The sequence below is a fragment of the Podarcis gaigeae genome (genome assembly GCF_964106915.1).
Source record: "Podarcis gaigeae genome assembly, chromosome: 2".
NCBI classification, from domain to species: Eukaryota; Metazoa; Chordata; class Lepidosauria; order Squamata; family Lacertidae; genus Podarcis; species Podarcis gaigeae.
Window position 1 is genome coordinate 22,059,186 of NC_139679.1, and position 22,760 is coordinate 22,081,945.

General features: G+C 46.5%; 2 protein-coding genes across 12 annotated transcripts in view; both read left to right on the forward strand.

Annotated features, from left to right (window-relative positions):
* Positions 1-22,638, forward strand: part of RNF135 (ring finger protein 135) — a 223,936-nt gene extending 201,298 nt beyond the window's left edge. The window contains exon 9 of the mRNA XM_083727618.1: positions 22,132-22,638. The gene's annotated coding sequence lies outside the window, so the exon portion shown is untranslated. The remainder of the gene's footprint in view (positions 1-22,131) is intronic.
* RHBDL3 (rhomboid like 3) overlaps positions 1-22,638 on the forward strand; it is a 132,375-nt gene extending 109,737 nt beyond the window's left edge. For all 11 annotated transcript variants that reach the window (XM_083727648.1, XM_083727651.1, XM_083727642.1 and 8 more), the window contains 3 exons: positions 993-1,093; positions 11,223-11,283; positions 13,606-22,638. In XM_083727648.1, the coding sequence (XP_083583774.1) occupies positions 993-1,093; positions 11,223-11,283; positions 13,606-13,877 (434 nt within the window). In that variant the 3' untranslated portion in view covers positions 13,878-22,638. The remainder of the gene's footprint in view (positions 1-992; positions 1,094-11,222; positions 11,284-13,605) is intronic.
* Positions 22,639-22,760: the final 122 nt, after the last annotated feature.

A 22,760-nucleotide genomic window follows, 5' to 3' on the forward strand; every position in this document is an offset into this window, starting at 1 on the left:
CTTCAGGGGACCTATCTATGACACTGCCCATTATTAGTAGAAAAGTGCCCAAATCACAAAAGTTCCCAATAGGTTTTTGTGTGTGGTCCTGCACGAGTTCATTTGGTTTTGTTCCCTAGCCTTGCAAATTACAGGTAACCTCCCTGTAGCAAAATGGACCCTGGATCCAGGCTCTACTGATTGGAAGACACGAGCACAATGGTGTGCGTTTTAACTTCCCATCCCACCTCTAAAATGGATGTAGATATAGGGCTGCATAGAGCCCTCGGAACAGAGAGTGCACAGGTGCAAAGCCTCACTCAACTGGGACTTTAAGTTAGGCTAGTGTCTCATCCCCACTAGGATGCAAATATGCATGGGGACCATATGACCAATTTCCTCCCCAAGTGTCTTTTAGCTGCAAGAGGGTCAGGGTGTGTGTGTGTGTGTGTGTGTGTGTGTGTGTGTGTGTGTGACCACCTTGTACTTTTCCTCCATCAGCAAAATGATTTAGGCTTGGAAAGCAGGACTGGCCCAGTTCTCTCCCCACGCCCAAAATTAGATTGATTTGACTCTGCCTGTCATTGACTGTGGCTTCACATACTACAGTGGTACCTTGGGTTACATACACTTCAGGTTACAGACTCCACTAACCCAGAAATAGTACCTCGGGTAAAGAACTTTGCTTCAGGATAAGAACAGAAATCGTGCTCTGGCAGCGTAGCAGCAGCAGGAGGCCCCATGAGCTAAAGTGGTGCTTCAGGTTAAGAACAGTTTCAGGTTAAGAACGGACCTCCAGAACGAATTAACAACAATCTGTAGGTGCCCTTTCCATGTGCGAAAAAGAGGGAAGAGGTCAGCTCCTTTACTTAGCAAGGTTTGTGATAATCTGTAAATGCCCCTTTTTCTGAGAACTTCATGTGCAAAAAAAAAAAAAAGAGGAAGAAGATTGACTCTTGCTTAGCAAGGTGTTTGCAATAAAAGTTTCCCCCCTCCCCTTTTCTCTCTCTAAGGTTCCTTAGCAGTGTCTATTGCTGATATGACTGCACCTGTCGTGGGCTCATCTGGAGGTGTGTACGCCCTGATATCTGCTCACCTAGCCAACATAGTAATGGTAAGTACTAGACTAAGTAGTGATACAATTAGAGACCAGGAATGGCATGACTTCACTGGACGGAATTGCTGCTTGGAATCCAAGCTGCTCCAGTATTAGGAACAGCCAACTGCTGCGGTTATTACTTTCTCTTCATTAAGCTTTTAAGAACATAAGAAGAGCCAGTGGTCAATGGCCCTTCTAGTCTGGCGACCTGTTCTCACGGTGGCCAACCAGATGCCTGTGGGAAGCCCCAAAGAAAGGTCTTTTGCTGGTCGTCATCAGCATTATTGGCTACACCAAATTCCCTTTGCAAAGTATAGGCATCCTTGTCTGAGTGTATGACCACAGCACAGAGCTATGAACTACAGATAAGGAATTAAGGGGGGAAGCTTCTGTGTTTAGGCTGACTTCCAGAAATGCTCCAGCTTTTGACAGTGTTCCATTTATGATGAAAATGCAGAATGTTTGTGGAATGCTCTCCCCAGGAAGGTTCGCCTGGTGCCTTCATTATATATATATTTTTAGGTGCCAGGCAAAAACATTCCTCTTTAACCAGGCCTTTGGCTGATTAATATTCTACGTCCTTTTAAATGTGTTTGGGGTGGGCTATTGTTTTGTTGTTTCTGTTCTAACTTTTTATTTGTGCTTTTTTTCTTGTATTTTTATCTTGTGAACCACCCTGAAATCTTTTGATAAAGGGTGGCAGATAAATCTAATAAATAAAATTAGTTAATTAGTCAGTGGGAACAGATTAGCAGACCAAACTATGTAGCTCTGGTATGCCCATAAGTCTGTTTCAAATTGTTTGTGTGAATTACTTTTGTCACCTTTCTATTTCACACAAGTTTCCCCCGCGCTTTTAGAGTGGCACATATGGTATTCATGTACAGCATCCCATCAAAAGCTTATACCATAATAGATGTGTTAGTTTATGATGCCACAAGAGTCTATGTTGTTCATGCTTGGCTGTAGAATCTTCTCACATTACCCAGTTCTGGCATTTGAAACAAAGCATTCTCACTTAATGCTGATGAGGGGAAATCTTCCATAATGAAAATGATCTTTTGCATTTGTTGCTGCATCCCATTAATGTCAGTGCTCATCTTTTCGTTACGCTTTTTCATTTGCTTGTGGGAGAAAAGGTTTGTTGGAATCTTTTTGCTTCCCTGAGTGCCTCTGGGTAGCTGCAAGAAATAAAAACGTCCTTGGCTGCAGAATGAAATGTTCCTGCAAATAAATAAACGAAGAGCAAGCAATAAGGCATTTCACCCGACGGGAAGTAATAAAGGGGGGAAATAAACTAAATAAAGATGTATGAAAATAAAGAGTGGAGGAGAAAACGCAATATTTAATAGCAGCACCCTGAGCCTTTTGACTATGTTACTAATCTCTGCGGAGAACTGCGTAAAAGAAAATTAGTTTAGAAGAAAAGAAGCAAAGGTTTTGGGGGGTTTTTTGTTCAGTGGCTGGAGTAATTTATAGACAAAACCCATGAGCACTGTAAGACACAGATGGGAGCATTCTCCAGCAATTTCCCTCACTGCCTGAATCATTAGCCTAGAGGCATATCTGCATGGTGGTCTTTGAGACTTGTCAGATTCATATCCAGGGCACAAATCACACTTCACCACAGTCCATAGATGCTGGCACTCCTCTGTTCTGTACTACAGATGAAGGTGCTGGTGGGACCGTCGAGAGCCGTGTGGTTTTCTTCAATATGCATGATGTCAGTCCCACATTGCATCATGCCTGCTTCTTAGAGGTACCCTTCTCCATGGAGGCACATTCAAAACCTGATCTCCATGGTTCCAAAAATAAAATCATCCTTGTTAATATTTTGTTAGTTTACAATATGAAGAAACCTAACAGAATATTCACAGCCTATCCATACCAATCCCAGTTTTCACAACATCTGGAATTCATTCTTGATCATCATAATCTATTACTTGTACCCCCGCCCATCTGACTGCGTTGCCCCAGCCACTCTGGGCGGCTTCCAACGTATATAAAAACATAATAAAACATTAAACCTTAAAAAGCTTCCCTATACAGGGCTGCCTTCAGGTGTCTTCTAAAGGTTATATAGTTACCATATTTTTCACTCTATAAGACGCACTTTCCCCCTCCTAAAAAGTAAGGGGGAATGCGTGTGCATCTTATGGAGCAAATGCAGGCTGGAGGTTCTGTTCAGCGCTCCCTTTAAAGAGCCGTGTGGAGTGTGTGTGCGGCTCTTCAGGGCTTTTCCCTGAGGAGGGAGAGGGACTGCCCTTCTCCCTCCTCGGGGAAAAGCCCCCAAGAGCCGCACACACACTCCGCACACTCTTTAAAGGGAGCGCGGCTCTTGGGGGAGCCTTAGCCGCGCGCAGCCTCTCCCAGGCAGGGGGAATTTCCCCCCCCCCCTGCCTGGGAGAGGCTGCACGCGGCTATCCCATAAGCCAAGACAGCCAGCGGGATCGCTGCACTGCGATGCTGCTGGCTGTCCTGGCTTCTGGGATTCAGAATATTTTTTTTCTTGTTTTCCTCTTCCAAAAACTAGGTGCGTCTTGTGGTCTGGTGCATCTTATAGAGCAAAAAATACGGTGCTTATCTCCTTGACATCTGATGGGAGGAGCAAAGCGGGAGAGGAGAGGAGCCGCTTACACGAGTATAAGCGGCTCCTGTCCGGTTGGTTCCTTTAAAGCAAGCAGGCTCTCTTTCCCTCTCTCCTCCCCACTCAGCTCGCTACATAGCAGCAAAGGTTTTCAGCTCGCTAAGCCGGGGATGAGGGAGAAAAACAGAGCCTACTTGCTTTAAAGGAGCAAAGTGGGAGAGGAGAGGAGCCTTCTCCCCTTATACCCCTCTCCTGCATTATTAGCAGCATCCTTCTCCACACACCCCACGCGTGTTCCTTCTCCCCTTCAACCCCTCGCCTGCATTATTAGCAGCATCCTTCTCCACACACCCTACGCGTGTTCCTTCTCCCCTTCAACCCCTCTCCTGCATTATTAGCAGCATCCTTCTCCACACACCCCACGCGTGTTCCTTCTCCCCTTCAACCCCTCGCCTGCATTATTAGCAGCATCCTTCTCCACACACCCCACGCGTGCTCCTTGTCCCTTGAGTGCTTTTCCTTCCCTGCCCACTTAAAACGTGGTTACAAAGCACGGATCCACATGGATCCTCGGGATTTTTGCACTGGGTCACCCCAAATTCACCATCAGATCACATAGCATGCCCATGGCTACATCTTGACCAAAAAAATCATGCACCCACTGTTGCCTGGGGCCACAGTGGTGCAAAAACGTGGTTACAAAGCATGGATCCACATGGATCCTCAGGATTTTTGCATTGGGCTACTCAAAACTCACTGTTAGATCACATGTCTGTGGCCACAGCATGAACCACAAAAATCATACATCCACTGTTTCGTTCAGAATATTTTTTTTCTTGTTTTTCTCCTCTAAAAACTATATGCATGTTATGGTCGGGTGCGTGTTATAGAGCAAAAAATACGGCAGTTGCACCCCAGCTGTGTTCATCCACCCCCATAGAAGGAGGGAGATTAAAACTGTCCTCTCAGGTGGAAGAAGGAGAGGAAGTGAGGAGATTTGGATAAAGTTATAAAACTGTCAGGGCTTGTGCAATAAAAAAAGGAAATTGAAGAACTCATCAGATCTATGTCCATGAGTGTGTGTGCATCTTGTCAGACCCCACCCCCAGAGTGCACATAAAATTTATTGATTTTTCATCTCTGGGTTCTTAAGCTCAGATTTATTGATCTGTAATATTTTGCTTGGTTAGCCCTCGCATCTCACCCAGAGCTTTGTTCATAAAAGAAAAATGAGTCTACCACAGGCCCAGCCAGAGACTTTAAAGTTTTGTGAAGTGCCTTATGAAAAATTCCTGGGGTGATGACTTGTCACATCTGTATTACTAGATTGTTGGGTGTGTGTGTTTTTGTGTGTGTGTTTTTGTTCTGTAGCCAAGCCTGTTTCAGTGTACTCTGTGCTCAGACATTAGATGCTCTGACTCACGACTTTGTTTTTTTACTAGAACCCCGAGATCCATCAATGAGTGCCTGGTGCAAAATCCATAAGATTAAAGGAATGTTGAGTGTCAGAATCGATCAGTCCTTAGGCATATAGTTAGTATTAAAGAACAGGGTGCCTCTAAGCACATTCTGAGCCTAGAGCAGGGGTCGGCAACCTGCGGCTCCGGAGCCGCATGCGGCTCTTTAACGCCTTTGCCGCGGCTCCGGGGTGGAGGCGAGGGGAAGAGGCGCATTTTCCTTTGTTCCCGCCCCAAGCCTCGCGCGCCCGACGGGAGCTCCTGCCGGGCGCGCAAGGCTTGCAGACACTCGCCCGAAGCACGGGGAGCCCTCCGGAGGGCTCCCTGTGCTTCGGGCAACAGGCTGCCGCCCCAAGCCTCGCGCGCCCGACGGGAGCTCCTGCCGGGCGCGCAAGGCTTGCAGACACTCGCCCGAAGCACGGGGAGCCCTCCGGAGGGCTCCCTGTGCTTCGGGCGGCAGGCTGCCGCCCCAAGCCTCACGCGCCCGACGGGAGCTCCTGCCAGGCGCGCAAGGCTTGCAGACACTCGCCCGAAGCACGGGGAGCCCTCCGGAGGGCTCCGCGTGCTTCGGGCGGCAGGCTGCCGCCCCAAGCCTCGCGCGCCCGACGGGAGCTCCTGCCGGGCGCGCAAGGCTTGCAGACACTCGCCCGAAGCACGGGGAGCCCTCCGGAGGGCTCCCTGTGCTTCGGGCGGCAGGCTGCCGCCCCAAGCCTCGCGCGCCCGACGGGAGCTCCTGCCGGGCGCGCAAGGCTTGCAGACACTCGCCAGAAGCACGGGGAGCCCTCCGGAGGGCTCCCTGTGCTTCGGGCAACAGGCTGCCGCCCCAAGCCTTGCGCGCCCGACGGGAGCTCCTGCCGGGCGCGCAAGGCTTGCAGACACTCGCCTGAAGCACGGGGAGCCCTCCGGAGGGCTCCCTGTGCTTCGGGCAACTGGCTGCTGCCCCAAGCCTCGCGCGCCCGACGGGAGCTGCTGCCAGGCGCGCAAGGCTTGCAGACACTCGCCCGAAGCACGGGGAGCCCTCCGGAGGGCTCCCTGTGCTTCGGGCGGCAGGCTGCCGCCCCAAGCCTCGCGCGCCCGACGGGAGCTCCTGCCGGGCGCGCAAGGCTTGCAGACACTCGCCCGAAGCACGGGGAGCCCTCCGGAGGGCTCCCTGTGCTTCGGGCAACAGGCTGCCGCCCCAAGCCTCGCGCGCCCGACGGGAGCTCCTGCCGGGCGCGCAAGGCTTGCAGACACTCGCCCGAAGCACGGGGAGCCCTCCGGAGGGCTCCCTGTGCTTCGGGCGGCAGGCTGCCGCCCCAAGCCTCGCGCGCCCGACGGGAGCTCCTGCCAGGCGCGCAAGGCTTGCAGACACTCGCCCGAAGCACGGGGAGCCCTCCGGAGGGCTCCCTGTGCTTCGGGCGGCAGGCTGCCGCCCCAAGCCTCGCGAGCCCGACGGGAGCTCCTGCCAGGTGCGCAAGGCTTGCAGACACTCGCCCGAAGCACGGGGAGCCCTCCGGAGGGCTCCCCGTGCTTCGGGCGGCAGGCTGCCGCCCCAAGCCTCGCGCGCCCGACGGGAGCTCCTGCCGGGCGCGCAAGGCTTGCAGACACTCGCCCGAAGCACGGGGAGCCCTCCGGAGGGCTCCCTGTGCTTCGGGCAACAGGCTGCCGCCCCAAGCCTTGCGCGCCCGACGGGAGCTCCTGCCGGGCGCGCAAGGCTTGCAGACACTCGCCTGAAGCACGGGGAGCCCTCCGGAGGGCTCCCTGTGCTTCGGGCAACAGGCTGCCGCCCCAAGCCTCGCGCGCCTGGCGGGAGCTCCCGCCAGGCGTGCAAGGCTTGCGGACACTCGCTGGGGCTGCAGGCTGCTGCCCGCAAGCCTTGTGAGCCTGTGGGAACTCCCGCCGGGCTTGCAAGGCTTGCGGATAGCTTCCTGAAGCCTGGAGAGCGAGAGGGGTCGGTGCGCACCGATGCCTCTCGCTCTCCAGGCTTCAGCGAAAGCCTGCATTCGCACCATAGGACGCACACAGATTTCCCCTTCATTTTTGGAGGGGAAAAGTGCGTCCTATGGAGCGAAAAATACGGTATATAGCATGTCTTTGTTGCTGGCTGATTTGCTGCTATTGCTTTGCAATTTGCAGCTACTGTTTTGAAGGGGAGTGAAGAACACACACTCAAAAAAAGGTAACTTGTTAATATAACGTTTATTTCTATGAGGAGGAGTAATTCTGAGGGGTCAAACAAAAAATAATTAAAAAGTGTCAAAAAAGTTATTTTTATAATGACGAGGATAACATTGGGCTAAGAAACAATGTATGCAGTGTTATATTTGTTTTAAATGTCGCAATGGTTTTGCGGCTCCCATTTGTTGTTTTTTCTTCGGAAACGGGTCCAAGTGGCTCTTTTTGTCTTAAAGGTTGCAGACCCCTGGCCTAGAGATTTGTGTACAGTACCAGAACTAACCTCATAGTCCTTTCATACAACAGTCTGCTCCTGGTTAGCTTTCTTCATTTCAACACTCCCATTCAGATGGGGAAAGTTATGTTGTTGTTGCCACGGCTGGTCGCTTGAGAAACAGAAACCCTTGCCAATGTTCTATAAAGCACCAACAGGTCTATAAGTAGATCCTGAGCTACCTTTTACCAACCCCAGTTATATGCCACCCTGAGCTCCTTGGAGGAAGGACAGGATAAATAAAAAAGCCAACTTGTTTCATGACATTGGTGATCTCCCCAGAAGCTGATGGCATGAGCTTTCCAGCATACATATATCAAAACACTGAATACGAGAGGTTGGCATTTGTTTCTAGATTCAGGTAGATAGCCGTGTTGGTCTGACGCAGTTGAAATAAAAAATAAATAAAAAATTGTCTAGTAGCACCTTAAAGACCAACTAAGTTTGTTCTGGGTTAAAGCTTTCGTGTGTATGCACACTTCTTTTTTTATTTATTTTGACATTTGTTTGGTTTGAAGGATTCTTAAAAATGCAAGCAATAATGTCCAGGAATCTGCAATCCACACATTGAATTCTGCAGTCAGAATTGCAGAAGATCCATGCCTTTGATGGTGACACCTAGCAAATTCTTCCCCATTCTGTTGGTATCTTCTGGCATTTCTGTGTCTGTTAATAGACTGAGTATAACTGATTCTTACAGAGGGTAGTTCTGATGCCTGTTCTATTGAAAAGATTATACTCATTTTGCTGGAAGGAGTGTATGGCAATCTCAAGCTGTAGTCCATTGTTGTTGGCTTATGGTTTGTAACTGTCTTTTAAACCAGTGCAGTGGGGAGTGGGCAATGAAGTTGATTGTAGCAGCAGCAGCAGTGCAATTAGTGAAGGGCTGGAGGAGATGAAGGGAGCCAGGGAAAAAGGATGGAGGGTTCCAGTGGTAAGTGGAAAGATGTTACCTGACAATCAGGTTCATCCATAGATAAACAGCAAGTCTACGTGCTGGGAAACAATGGAGCGACCTAGACTATAAGCTTCTCAGAGGCCAGGTCTACCCAGGCCTCAACACAGCTCAGTCACCAGATCTACTAGAAGTGATAACCTGTTTTCTGATGCTAGTTATATATGTTTGTTTGTTTGTTTGTTTGTTTGTTTGTTTGTTTGTTTGTTTGTTTGTTTGTTTGTAGAATTTGCTTTGCTAACACCCCACCCTGGAAAAATCCCTATGGCTTGTTCAAGTTTCCTGATCCACTGAAATTATTGAGAATCAGTACTCAAGAAGCTTGCCTTTGGATCAGCCAATATTTTGTGGCATTGCCTAGTGTCAAGGACAAACTGATGGTAGCACTGATTTCTGTCAGAGAAAAGAAAGCTGGGTGCTTCAAGTCTCAGCTCCTGATCTTTAAATATATTGAGGTTACTAACTCTGGATTTGTCTGCTTTCTGTTATGTTGGTCAGCACTGCAACATATGTTCTGCTGTCCTGTGTTTTAGAGATACACATAATATAAAGTGGTAGAAGAGATAGATATTTAAGTCCGCAATCTTATACAACCTTGCCTCATTGAAGTCATTGAGGCTTACATCCGAATAGCCATGCACAGGGTTGAGAATTTCTCTCTTTCTGATACCAATTCCAACATGTATTTCCTTGATGCTGCATAATAACTAAATGAGAAATTCTCCTCTGCGCCGGAGCAAGTTATGAGCTGGAATGTTCATTTCTCTTTCTTCCCTTACAGTTTGCAATTTCCCTAAATAATGGGCAATAATGATCTCACAGTTCTTGCTTTTCCTGGATACATTCTCACAAGGTCACAGATATAATTAGTGGCAATTTTCGCAATCACTGGAGCTGGCCGTAGGGGCAGGGGATAGATCACAAGTAGCACAACTGATCTGTAATAATTGTTCACTTGTTACAGTTGGATTCAGATTTCACTGCGCTTTAGAATATGTGAGCAAGATACATCTAAATAAGGGGACAGAGGATCAGGCACTGTGTTATGTATGATTCCGTGATGTGTTATTTAATACCCAAAGGAGCCTACCGTGTTTTGACAGGTAGAATTTTTTTGCTGATCTGACCAGCAGTAAATGCTATCAATGTGCAAGCCTGACGAATAAACATTTCTGATGCTACCCCAGTCATAATCCATGCTGAAGATTGTCAGCATGATTGCAAACTCTGGAAAGGCTATGCTGCAAAGCACCTTTAGTTATTGCCTTGGCGTGCAAATATTGAACATGTGATGAAGTGAGTGCTTTCTTACCTAAATACCTATTCAGCAAAGTGCCTTAACTACACCTGTAAGGTCATTATCCATTCTAACCCATCATCTCTGTGCTTAAATATTAGTCTTTCCTCCGGTCTCTCTTCCTTGAGAACTGAGCTTGTCCTCTAAATTTTGCAGGTTGCATTACTTTGCAGCAGGGCTCTCTTATTGATCCTCCACTACTTCTAAGCTGTGTGCCACAAGGTCTTTCCAATTTCCTGCTTAGGAAAGCACAGTGTATGCTGCAGGTTGTTCCTTTTCTTTCAATTGGGAAGGTAGATGGGAGAGAGAGAGCAACATGTAACAGATTGAAAAGGAGAGCTATTTGCATAAACTGATGATATCAGTCTCATTAAAGATGGTCTATATAAAAATGCTGCTCTGTCCATAAAAGGAAACACAGAATAATACATTAAAAGAAAACCATTTGGGGCAGATAGGGATTGGGGACAAATGTGATGTTGTTTGCATTTTAATGAGAATCTACCTGATTTGCCCTTCTCAGCCCCATATATGAACTGAAACACAAATATCCTTTGAAATTTTCACTTCTCCAGTTTTTTTGCTGCAGTTGTCCAGCCAGTGTGCATTAAATGTATATATTAGTGAGTACAATTGCTTGTGAAAATACGTAGAATCTTGAAAATGGCATACAAAAAATGTGTTTATTAGGAGAAAATTGCATTAAGTTGCTGCTTAAGTTTCATTAGGATCTTTTCCCTAAATTGCAGATTGCTGCAGACATGTGAACTGAAAAATGAGAAACAGAGAGAAATTGAAATTGACAGATTCAACCATACCTAGGGGCAAGAGTTTCATATTTGAATCTCTATTCTGTTGCAGCAGAGGAGTCCTTCTTTTCATCTGTGAAATTGTTAGAGAGTAGATGACAATTTACCATGTGGTGGGTCAACCCCTATCTCTTTTTTCGTCCCCCACCCACCCCCAGATGTTTCACCCAACAGATGAACTGTGAGAATTGCTTGGGGACTCCTGAGTAAGGGTTTCACAGCGGAAAGGACAGGCGTTCAAAACCCCATGCGATTATGCAGTGTTGTGTGGTGCAGGGGGATTAAATTGGCATTCCCCGTCCCGTCGGTTTGTTTTAAAACATCTCCCTCTTCTGGCCAGCATTGCTGCTGACTTAAGAAGCAGGCGGAATTGACTGACTTCAGAAAGCTAATCTTTGATTTTGTTTCTCTCTGCCCTGAAGCCCAATGAGTTGAGAGTGTGCCAAAGGCTGCAGAAGCTGCAGGGAAGCTAGTTCGCTGGCATTGGGTGTGTGGGGAGGCGGGTAGGAGAGAGCCCTCTGGTTCCTTTAGATTCATATCTACCTCCAGATTCTCAGCATGTAAAACACTTAATTGGAGATTGTTGACTCCCCTCTCCTCTCTTTCCCCAGAACTGGTCTGGAATGAAGTGCCAATTCAAGCTGTTGCGCATGGCTGTTGCCTTGATCTGTAGTAAGTATCCTCATATGCTTGATATGTGCCTAGGTTGTTGCCATTTTAAATTCATCATTACTGCACCTCCTTTTAGGATCTCAATGTCCCATACATTTCCCATCTAAGTAGCCTTCTTATCTATAAATTGCATTGACACATTGGGAGGCATAATATTGACGCGGGTGGCGCTGTGGTCTAAACCACTGAGCCTCTTGGGCTTGCCGACCGGAAGGTTGGCGGTTTGAATCCCTGTGACGGAGTAATCTCTTGGTTGCTCTGTCCCAGCTTCTGTCCACCTAGCAGTTCAAAAGAACGCCAGTGCAGGTAGATAAATAGGTACCACTGCGGTGGGTAGGTAAACAGCGTTCCCGGCTGTTCTGGTTTCCATCATGGTGTCCGGTTGTGGCAGAAGCGGTTTAGTCATGCTGACCACATGACCCAGAAAGCTGTCTGTAGAAAAACGCCGGCTCCCTTAGCCTGAAAGCAAGATGAGCACCGCAACCCCATAGTCACCTTTGACTGGACTTAACCATCCAGGGGTCCTTTGCCTTTTTTTTACCTTTTATTGGCTGTAGTAGTCATTACCACTCGCTTTGGTTCTGACTCTGCAAAGAGTGAAGCATACACCTGGATAGGAGAGTTTTGTGCTTCTTGGGGGTTAACGCAGCCTTATGAACAATACGGAGCAGTCGCCAAAACCAGCATTCCTGTGTCGAGCTCTCTCCCATGAGCCTCTGTAGCATTCTGTACAGTACAGTTCTGTTCCTGGTGTCATGATGACATCCTCTTCTTCTTCCTTTTGAAAGATGGCTATTGATTTTGGGAAACAGAAAATTGTACAAACAACATAAGTCAAGAGCTGGAAGCATCTGCTTCAGCTATGATGACATCCTCGCTTCATCGCGAGGATGCCAGCAGGGAAACAGACTGCATGGCTGACTTATCGCAACATTCTCCGAGTGTAATTGCTTGTTATATAAGAAAGCGCCAGGTAGGTGTGCTGTTTTTGGTAGCTGCCCCATGTTGCCCACAGCGCTTCTTCTGCCCTTGGTTGCTGCTGTCAAACTGAACCTCTTCAGGGTGTGCAGAGGAACCAAGTGTGTTTGTTTGTTTATAGCCTATCCTGCCTTTCCTCCCAAAGGAGCCCAGGCCAGCAAACAATAGAGCAGAAAACCTATGCAATTGAAAGTAAAATAATGGGCTGGGCCCAGGGGTAACCCGAGAACCGCGGCCCAGGTCTGGTCCAGAATCCATAGGTTCCACTAGGAGTCAGTCCAACAGGGCCAAGGCAGGACACAAGGCAGGAAACCAGGCAAGGACAGGTACAGGACCTCAGGCAGGGTCTGGCATACAGCAATGGTGCTCCCACAACCTGGGGCGGGGTCTGACAGCCTTTTATCTTTGTCGGGGTAACGGCCGGTCCTTATCCCCTGGTGACTCACCTCCCTGTTTCGCCCGGAGGCGAGCACTCCTCCTGCGAGTACTCAGGTCTCTCCTTCTCTCAGACCTTAGTCGCTGCAGCTCAGGAGACGTTGGTGGGTTACTAGACCCAGAGGCCACCTCAGCCTCCCCTGACCAAACCGGTAGTGGAGCAGCTGTAAGTGATGGCCCAGCTGAAGGCAACGAGGTAAACCCCGCATCTGGAGCCAGGGCAGGCTCAGGCCCCTGACTTGGCCCAGCTGGTATTTGTTACAGGGGAACTTGTGCAGACTGGGACTCTTCAGGATCAGGCCCCAGACTTGGTTCAGATGATGCCTGAGGCAAAGGATCCGGTGCAGACTGAGACTCCTCTGGATCTGAGCCCGAGCCTGAGTCCCAGGCCATCACAAATATGAATGTACTTGAGAACAATTTGAAACATAGCCTGGGGTATGGCATACATGATGAAGCTAACAAATCTGGTGAAAAGAGGAGACGACAAGAATATATTTTTACACAGAGGAACAGTGTTTGTTTATATTCAAGTGCAAAATTTTGTGAACCCATCAATGTTCTTCACTGGGGGAATTTCAAAGTAGCAAGTATGGATGAAATGGTACAATAAGTGGGGAGGTGATACTTTTTTTGCTTTAGGATTTGTAGAAATATTTAAATGCTCGATGTAACTACTTACAGAAATATTAAAACTGGGTTCATAATAGTATTATAGGGATCTTACTGTAGCAAATAAAATGTTGCACAACAGTGCACAGTTATATTTAAACACTTTGGGTTTTCTCATTGATAATGATAAAAAAATAATAATTTCAAAACAGAACTGCCAAAATATATTGAAATATCTGGAAAACAACCTAGAAGCACTTTAAAGACCAGTGACCCCTCGTTTCTCCTCTCTTCCAGTGAGCTTTGAATTTGGAAGAGCTGTGTGGCTGAGGTTCTACCCATCCGCTTACCCTCCATGCCCACACCCAAGTTTTGTCGCCCACCTTGGGGGCGTTGCTGTTGGAATCACCCTAGGCGTAGTCATCCTAAGGAACTATGAGCAGAGACTCCAAGACCAGTCCTTATGGTGGATCTTTGTCTCCATGTACGTGGTGTTTGTTCTTTTTGCCATCTTCTGGAACATTTTCGCCTATAGCCTGTTGGACCTGAAACTACCTCCACCTCCTTGAGATCCTGGGTCAAGGGACTCTCAAGGACAAATGGATAACTTCCCATCTGCCGGCTCCATTTCAAGGGCGGGGTGGGGTGGGGTGAGGTGGGGTGGGATTGAAACGGAGGGTTTATTTTTGTACGAATATCACAGGATATAAGCAAACCCATCTTCTGAAATGGCACAAGTTGAGGGGGAAACTATATGCTGCATGGCTAGGATGTGACCATATTATTGGAAAACAATGACCTAAGCAGGGACTGGCCAATAGAAACTTGTTTGGAAGGAGATTTGGGCATGGAGATTTGCAGGTATCGCCGTAGTCCATAAGGACCAGGCCTTGTATCCATTGATCATGCAAGTAGCTTGGTGTTGCTTTCATGATAAAAAGGCTGACAATTCAGCCCTATATTCGTATAACAGGACACTTAACACCACATACTGGTGAATGCTAATGCACATAGTGAAATTTTGTTTGGGTTGCCTACATTTTCCCAGGTTAATCTTCTACCATACTCACAATTTACAAGAGCCATCCATCAGGCCATGATGGAAAAGCTCTTCCTTCCTTTAACTAAAAGGGCACTCAGCCAAGGATGCTTGGCTTGACGGGTCAGGCTGTTCTTCAGTGCCACTGCTGATGCCCAGTAAACCGGGACAGATCCTCAAGTCTGCTGCCTTGTTAAGAGGAGCAGGTCTTACAGAAATCTTCCAAGGGGTTCAGCACATATGGGTTCACAACTTGCCAGTAGTAGAGGCCACTTCTCAACTAATGGACAAACCAAATTGCACAGAAAGATTTGAAAGTGCTTTAACCTAGTTGCTAAATACAACTGCATATTTAATTAGATATTCAGAGTTTGTGACTGGGTTTTCATTCTTGAATACTTTGCAGACCACTTGAATATTTTGTATTTTTTTGTGGACAATCATGCTATTTTCTTCTGGTTTCTTACTTTCTTCCTTGGTCTTACACATTCTTTTTTAAAAAAGCAAGATCTGCTTGCTGGCTGGGAAGGGGTTGCTAGATGTCTCTTAGTTCAATTATGCTATTCCAGAACATTTCAGCGCACAGAGCATATAATGGATGTTTCATCTCCCGTCTATAGCACTGGACAAGACAAGAGACCACAACTCTACGGCCCCTTTGATTTTTGGGGTGTTGTTCTTGCAACCTAGGTAGACATATGCAGTCACATCCCTAACAAACATTTCTACGCGGTTCTTATTTGGAAAATGTGGACGTGGCTCCTTTGCTTCATGTGTTTTGAAAAATAGCCATCCGGGCTGCAATGCTGCTTTATGAATTTTGCAGGTGTAATTTACATACAGTCCTATACTCAGTGGGGCTTCCTTCTGAGTAGGCATGTAGAAGATTGCACTGTTAGAGGGTCAAGTGGGTCAGGGATGCATTTGATGACAGTATCTCGAATAGGGCTTAGTTCTTGCTAAAGTAAAACGGGAGGGAGATCTATGGCCCTCGAGATGTCATTGGACTCCAGTTCCCATTAGTCCCAACCAGCATAGCTTGTGGTCAGGGATGATGGGAGATGTAGTCCACCAGCATCCAGAGGCCTGCATATTCTGGAGTAAACCAAGGGTGGGGAACCTGTAGCCCTCCAGATGTGCTGGCTTGCTCCCATCATCCCTGACCATTGGCGTGCTGATGGGACTTGGAGTCCAACCATACCTGGAGGGCCACTGTTACCTCACTCCTGGCATAAAGCAACATCTGACCTGTACCACTTCAAGCAACAAGTAGAAGTTGACATGATTGAATGCTTTCATGTGAAAATCCCCCGCATTTAAAAAATTAGGTACCAGGGAGAGGGCAGTGCTAGAACATTTCTCCTTTGCATCTAATTTTCTATGTAGCAAACGATTTTGTGTGTTGGAACATTCGAGCGTGTGAGCCCCTACCTGCGGTCTAAAGTGGTGCAGCCCAGGCACAGGTTTACTACCTCACTGAAAACTAGGGGATGGATCTTGGGTGTTCTGCAAAAGAAGGGATGAGATCATACCTAGCAGCTGATGCGAGCGGCTTCTGTACCAGCTTTGCAATTATATGCTGGAAATCAGCAGAAGCATAGGTCTTTGTGCCAGCTCCTGTTCCTGGACATAAGCTCAGCATGGCTGCTCTAAACTTGGATAATGGGTACATGTTAAAAGATGGGTGGTGTAAGTCATTTTGTACAATAGCCAGGACAAACTGGGGCCTGCTGACAGGCCAACTTGTGCCTCGTTCCCTGGCAACTGTATTTGTACGACGCATGTTTGCTGCATTCATACATGGCAATTCCGTCATACACTTACAGTAAGATACTGTACGTAGGCATTTTGAAATGTAATGTGTGAAGAGGCCCTGCTGGCAGGAAGCTAGCAGAGCTGAGCAAGCAGGGCAAGTCCTAATTCGATTCCTCCATTTCGGTATTGTGGCTGCCAAATGAGCTAACATATCTAAAGTGCTTGGTGACATCCATGCAGAGAACACTAAAATTAAAACTTAAATGACAGCAAATGCTGTCTGTTGCAAATAACCCTTATGTCCATTTTGCAGCACAAATAAGCACACCAGAAAGATCCTAGCATAACAGCCCAGGGACACAGCAGTCCTGAGAAAGGGGAGAATTGGACTTGTAGGTTGCTAGCTGTTCCTTTTTTCAAACATCTTTCAAAGAGGGGCAATATTTGTTATCATTTTTGTCTAAAGTTGTTATTCTTTGTCTCATACTACAGTGGTACCTCAGGTTAAGTACTTAATTCGTTCCGGAGGTCCGTACTTAACCTGAAACTGTTCTTAACCTGAAGCACCACTTTAGCTAATGGGGCCTCCTGCTGCTGCCGCGCCGCCAGAGCACGATTTCTGTCCTCATCCTGAAGCAAAGTTCTTAACCTGAAGCACTATTTCTGGGTGAGTGGAGTCTGTAACCTGAAGCGTATGTAACCTGAGGTACCACTGTATTTCTTTAGTAGTGATAGTCAAATCCTCTGGAGCTGTATTTGGAAGCAGCCCAGTGATATTGATCTTTCTCACTAACCATTCAAAAACCCAGAAATCACTCCTCATTTCTTTGGATATTTCTTTTCTAGCTTCTAATGATGCGTGCACAATGATGAGGCCATGCATATGTGCCTTATCACATTGCTTCCTGGTAATTTTAGTTCCCAGAACCAGTCGCAGTGGCATGCCACTTCGAAATTCAACTACCACCGCCAAACAACCACACCCAGAACAAGACTGCCCTTTTAGTTGGGGATGGAGATCATCGAACACAAAAAACCTTTGCACCAATGCTCATCAGATGAAAGGTTAGTTGTGGGTGGCCTGGTTACGTTATTCACAGAACACTCTGCATACTTCAGGCACGGTCTAAATTTGCAAACCGGTCATTCAGATATTGCAAGTGGGGTCAGGTCATTGGCAACAGGTTGTTTTTGTTCTTTTAGCTTAATCGATTCCCCATAGAAAGGGTTAATCTGGATTAAATAGGGGAAAAATGTAGGCTGGCATTTAGATGTCAACAGTGTCATGAGGATGCAGCAAAAAATACGCATGGATGTGGAGTACCCATCCCAAAATAAACACCCACTGGGAAGCATCCAGCAAGAATACTGACAACACTAAAGATTTGGTGCTTAGAAGGCAGCTGGTTTTCAGTACCTGGATTGCTTACTGCAGAAAAACTGGGGGGGGGGGGCAATGCCACTCATTATGTGACACATGTTCCATTTATTACGAGAAGGCCAGAGTCCTGCAGAAAGCCTTTTTACGGTTCACTTGCTTGCGGTTGTTAAATGGAAGATAAGAATTGCAGAGCTCAAATCTGACTCCGCTGAAGATGCAAGCAAGAAACCAGAATTCTGAGGTCTTGCTGGTGTTTGAATTTTGCCTTGATAGGCTCACAGATTGCTGCCAGGGACAAGCTTAGGCTTTTGAGTGATCGGCACACAGTTTGGCACCAGTCTCATTAATCCAATGAGTTCACGTTGAATCCCTTTTTCCTGTCATAGGCTTTCCCCCCATTATGAAGCCAAAGCCTTGTCTACTTGGGCTTTATCTCTCCACAGGTAAAAACAAAGTGACGGACCTATGATGACTATAGATTACATGCTTATCTGAGTTATTTTCTACTAATGAAATGTCCATCGTTATGAAAGGTGTGTATCTGAGTTGGAGTGTGAGAGTGTGTGTGTGTGTGTGTGTGTGTGTTTTGCCGGGAACTCAGGGAGAGCTGCCCATTTGGTGAGGATGGCTGGGCTTCACAGTATAGCCAGAGAGCCCAAGGTTAGAGAAGCTAGGGAGCATGCTTCTAGAATGTGACAGTGTCCTGATCCACAGGCCCAAAGGAGGTCCTCTGCGAGTGATTTGATGCAGGGATACCAAATGCCAGAGTGCTCAATTCTAGTGCTTTATTAGAAGGAAGTGTAAACTTACAAAACAGCCTGCAGAGCCTTGCTGCCGTTTCAGATTCAGGACGGGCACCAAAACAGCAAACCTTTCATCGTGACTTATCTGCACCCGGGAAAGCATGGCTTCAAGTTACAAGAAAGGAGATTTCGACTAAACATCAGGAAGACCTTTCTGGCAGTAAGAGCTATTTGACAGTGGAAAGAGGTTGTGGACTCTCCTTCTTTGGAGGTTTTTAAGGAGAGGCTGGATGGCCTTCTGTCACAGATGCTGTAGTTGAGATTCCTACATTTGCAGGGGACTGGATTTAGATTACCTCTGGGGTCCTTTCCAACTGCGATTCCATGATTCCATGAAAAGTGAGAGGTGGGTACACAGCAGTAGCGTAGATGATATTCTGAATTGTGACTCCTAAGCCCTGTTCTCATAAATAGCAGGGGTGGGCAATATTGCAGCTCACATGACTGAATGCTCCTTCCCTCAAAATAATAATCCCCACATCGTGTTAGCTGTCAAGGAAAAAGATTTGAGGCTAGTCTTCTCCCTGACATACCAATGATCTGTCTGGAGCAGTATTCAATCAAGTCCCCATCTGCACTGCTATATCCCCCAAATAGGTTTATTTCCTCACCTCCTTTTTCATGAAGGGCCAAATTCAGTGGCAGAACATCTGGCTTGCTTGTAGAAAGTTCTATGTTCCATCCCTGGCTTCTCAAAACAGCTGAGAATGTCCCCTGACCGAAAACCCCTGGAGACCAGCTGCCAAGTGGTGTAAACAGTTGAGTTAGATGGGCCAGTGGTCTGATTCATGTGTGTCTATGAGAACTACACCTCAGTGCTGCGGTGAACAGAATTTCCTGCATAATGAGGCTCTTGGCTCAGATAAAACATTTTACTTTTGAGGTTGAAATCTGCTTCCCAACCACATAATCTGCCCCCCAACCATAGCAAAGGACACTACATCGTGGAGCAAGGGCAAGAGACAGCAACACTTCTCATTGATCTCACCCTATTCACATCATATCCTTTATGACTGTCATCAACCCCAAATCTAGTTTGCAGTTCTCCTCCACAACCCCCACCCTGCATCCGAGCCAAATGAAATTTTCTGCAAGGTTTCTAGCTAATGCCTCTGCAAAGCTTAGACATTTTGCCACTCAGATCGCACAAGAATGGAGGCCGTTCTGAGTTAAACTGCCTCTTAAAGTCACCCAGTCGTTCTGGGATATCGCTGCGCCAATGAGTGATTAGAGGATAATTTTCTCCTTTACCTCCAGATGTCCTTGCTAGCTTACAACATTGCAGACTGCTGTAGATTAATTGCTTCTTGCAGTGAGTCTTAGCCTCGTCACAAAAAGTCTTCGTGTTTAACTCTGCTCCTGCCAGAATCTCTGCGCCGTAGACTCAGCCTTCCTTTAAATATATTCAAAATAATTAAAATGCTGTGTCGGTGGAAGTAGAACATGCAGGGTTTCATACTGGCAAACGTGGACTTGGAGCCAGTCTCATCCGTAGTTAAGGTTTGCATGACAGGCAGAGCCAGAACGTGCTGTCGCATCCGCTCTTTTCTTTTATAATGAAGTATTTTAAAGAGCAACTGACGGGGAAGGGTGATGCGAGAGACAGATTGCTCAGCTCCTACGGGGACATCTACCGGGCAGCGTTACGTAGCTACTCTTTCTAAAGGCTGTGTTCACAAATTTCAAATTAGATTTTTCATGCGCCTGTTCTGGACTAATTCCACTGCTCTATATATAGAAGCAGATGGCCGTGCTTATTAATTGTGTTTCTATGTCGAGTCTGGCTTAAGGTCCTGGAAGAAATCCCTAGATAAATGAAGAATTTGCTCCAGAACCCCCCATGACATCAGCCCATGCACTGAGATGTGCACAGTGAGTTTGGGCATGTTAGATGTAGAGTCCAGTCCTGAACACAACTTTCAGCGTGGTGGCTTCAGCAAATCAGATAGATGGGGCAAAGGAAGCGGAATATGTTGCAAGGTTTGAGCATGCTCTGTCAGCTCATCTGTACTTTTGGGAATCCAGTTTGAAGGGGAGGAAGCAATGGATTGGATGTGTATGTCCTCAATCATCCCACCTTCTTTCCCCTGCAGATCCATTTGGCCCCAATTAATTTTCTGTCAAAGTGCATGAAGAAAAGTGAAGCGGTTTTCTACTACATGACGTGGCAGGTGGGAAAAGGTTAAGCAACTCCAATGTTTCAGGTGTGCTTTCTCTACCTGTCACTGCACACAATCCTGGGTGCAATTTCGCAGCTCAGAAAGTGGTGACCAGGCTTGTATTTGCTACTGAAAGTGTAGACCAGGGTTTCCCAAACTTGGGTCTCCAGCTGTGTTTGGACTACAACTCCCATCATCCCTAGCTAGCAGGATCAGTGGTCAGGGATGATGGGAATTGTAGTCCAAAAACAGCTGGAGACCCAGGTTTGGAAAACCCTGGTGTAGACTGTCTCTGGCCTAGTTCAGATTTAACAGGAAGGCTTAGGCCTCCTGCACTTATTTCCCCTTTCTCTTTTTCGACACCTGTAGCTTATCAGAAACTTTCATTTCACCTTTAAGGGAATTTTTATGTAATGTCAAAACTCAAGGAACTGGTTTGTTTAACCTCTAGTTAGTGACCAAACCAAGATATGAAGCCACAGCTTGATCCTGGTTTGTTTTCACTAACCCTTGTTTAAATAAACCAGGGTTCAAAGTCTAGACATCACAGGGAACTGTGGTTTGTTTGAAAGAGTTTCCAATCTACTAATGGGTGCAAAAAAGAAGTGTGAAACTTTGAGGTTCTTGATGTTTTGGTCACGGAGTAGGAACCATGGGTCTCTGTTTTAATACATCTACAATTTGAGGCTGAATGGTTTCTTAATGGCTACCAACACAATGGTGTTTATGCAGCCATAAATTCTTAGAAGTCACTTTTTGCTTTACATTTTAAACTTAACACTTAACACAGCCATCCTGTCTTTTCAGCAAGGCAAGCAGCTGCAGTGGAAACTTCACAGTAGGGATAGATGATAATGTTTTTTTAAAAAAAAACTAAAAAATTAATTTTATAAAATATATGCTCCAACTGGCAAGGTTGCAGAAACAGCCCTACCCAAATTGTGATACCTACCTGGGCCTCCGACTCAAATAGCTGAATGAGTCTTTTGGTTCAGATGCAGAAATGTGTCCCCATCCAGTTCTAGCCAGTATGAAAATGAGCACAGCTGAACTTTGCAAATGTTGACCAAAAAGGAAAAAACTTGCCGCTAAAATTTGATCAAGTGCCGTCAGACTGTGACCTGGTCTTTCCCACTAAGTAGAATTGTGTCTAACCAATAGTGAACTTATTTACAAACAGGCAAACCTTTCCCACTTAATCAACTTACAAAGCAGCATCACAATTTAGAGACAGTCAAAATGGAATCGATGCAGTCAAACCTCAGTTGTCAAACATATTCCATTCCGGAAGACTGTTCGACTTCCGAAACGATAAACAATTGAGGCGTGGCTTCCGATTGGTTGCAAGAGCTTCTTACACTCAAGCAGAAGCCGCATCGGATGTTTGGGTTCCAAAAAAGGTTCAAAAACCAGAGCATTTACTTCCGGGTTTTCAGCGTTCAGGAGCCAAAACGTTTGAAAATGGATCTGTTTGAGAACCGAGGTTTGACTGTACTTGAAATAAGTCTACACCAGAGATACGGGGGGGAAAGCTCATGCATATTAAGACTCTTGGGATTACGTGCTGCTCATATTTCATCTGGTTTCAGGATAGAATGAAAATTTGGGTTTCTAACTCGGCCTCAACCACACAAATTCAGCCACACACATTTGCCATCTCACCATAACTACTAGTTTTGGAAACAGGCCTATTCTCTTTGTACCAGGTCTCTGTCACCCTGCATTAATGTGTGGATGGTGTTCTTTGACTCCAAAACGACTTTACAAGCCTGGAAGAGGGAAGAATTTTACAGTACTAACTTTACTAGTCCTGCACATAAATTCTCTAAGCACACTGCCCAATCTTCAGCGCCCATCTTCCCAAAAGCCTTTCAAGTGAAACATCATTTGTGTGATAGTGGATGCACACATTCCTAACATCCTAGGTCACTTTCTATTGCAGGTTTGAGTTTATGAATGGGGCAGATTGTTGCAATGTCTCTTGAGGGTTGCTCACATGCAAAGCTAACTTCTAAACTCAACAATGGTAAGAAGCATCTTAGCACTTATTGCTGCAACCCTCTTTTCATCTGCATAGTGCAAACTGAAGAACCTATTTATCACAAAGATTTAGGGGTGGGATTCACCTAGCAAACCCATCAGCAGAAGCCTTGTGCAATGACTGCCACTTCCACAAGAGGGCTTCCCCCCTCCCCCCCAAAAAAAAATAGGGAGTGGGGGGAGGGGTCAGGGGAACCCAACTGACATTTGTAATAGCGCGATGTTGAATTTCACCCATTATATTCAACCATTCAGTATGGTAACAAACAGAAGTG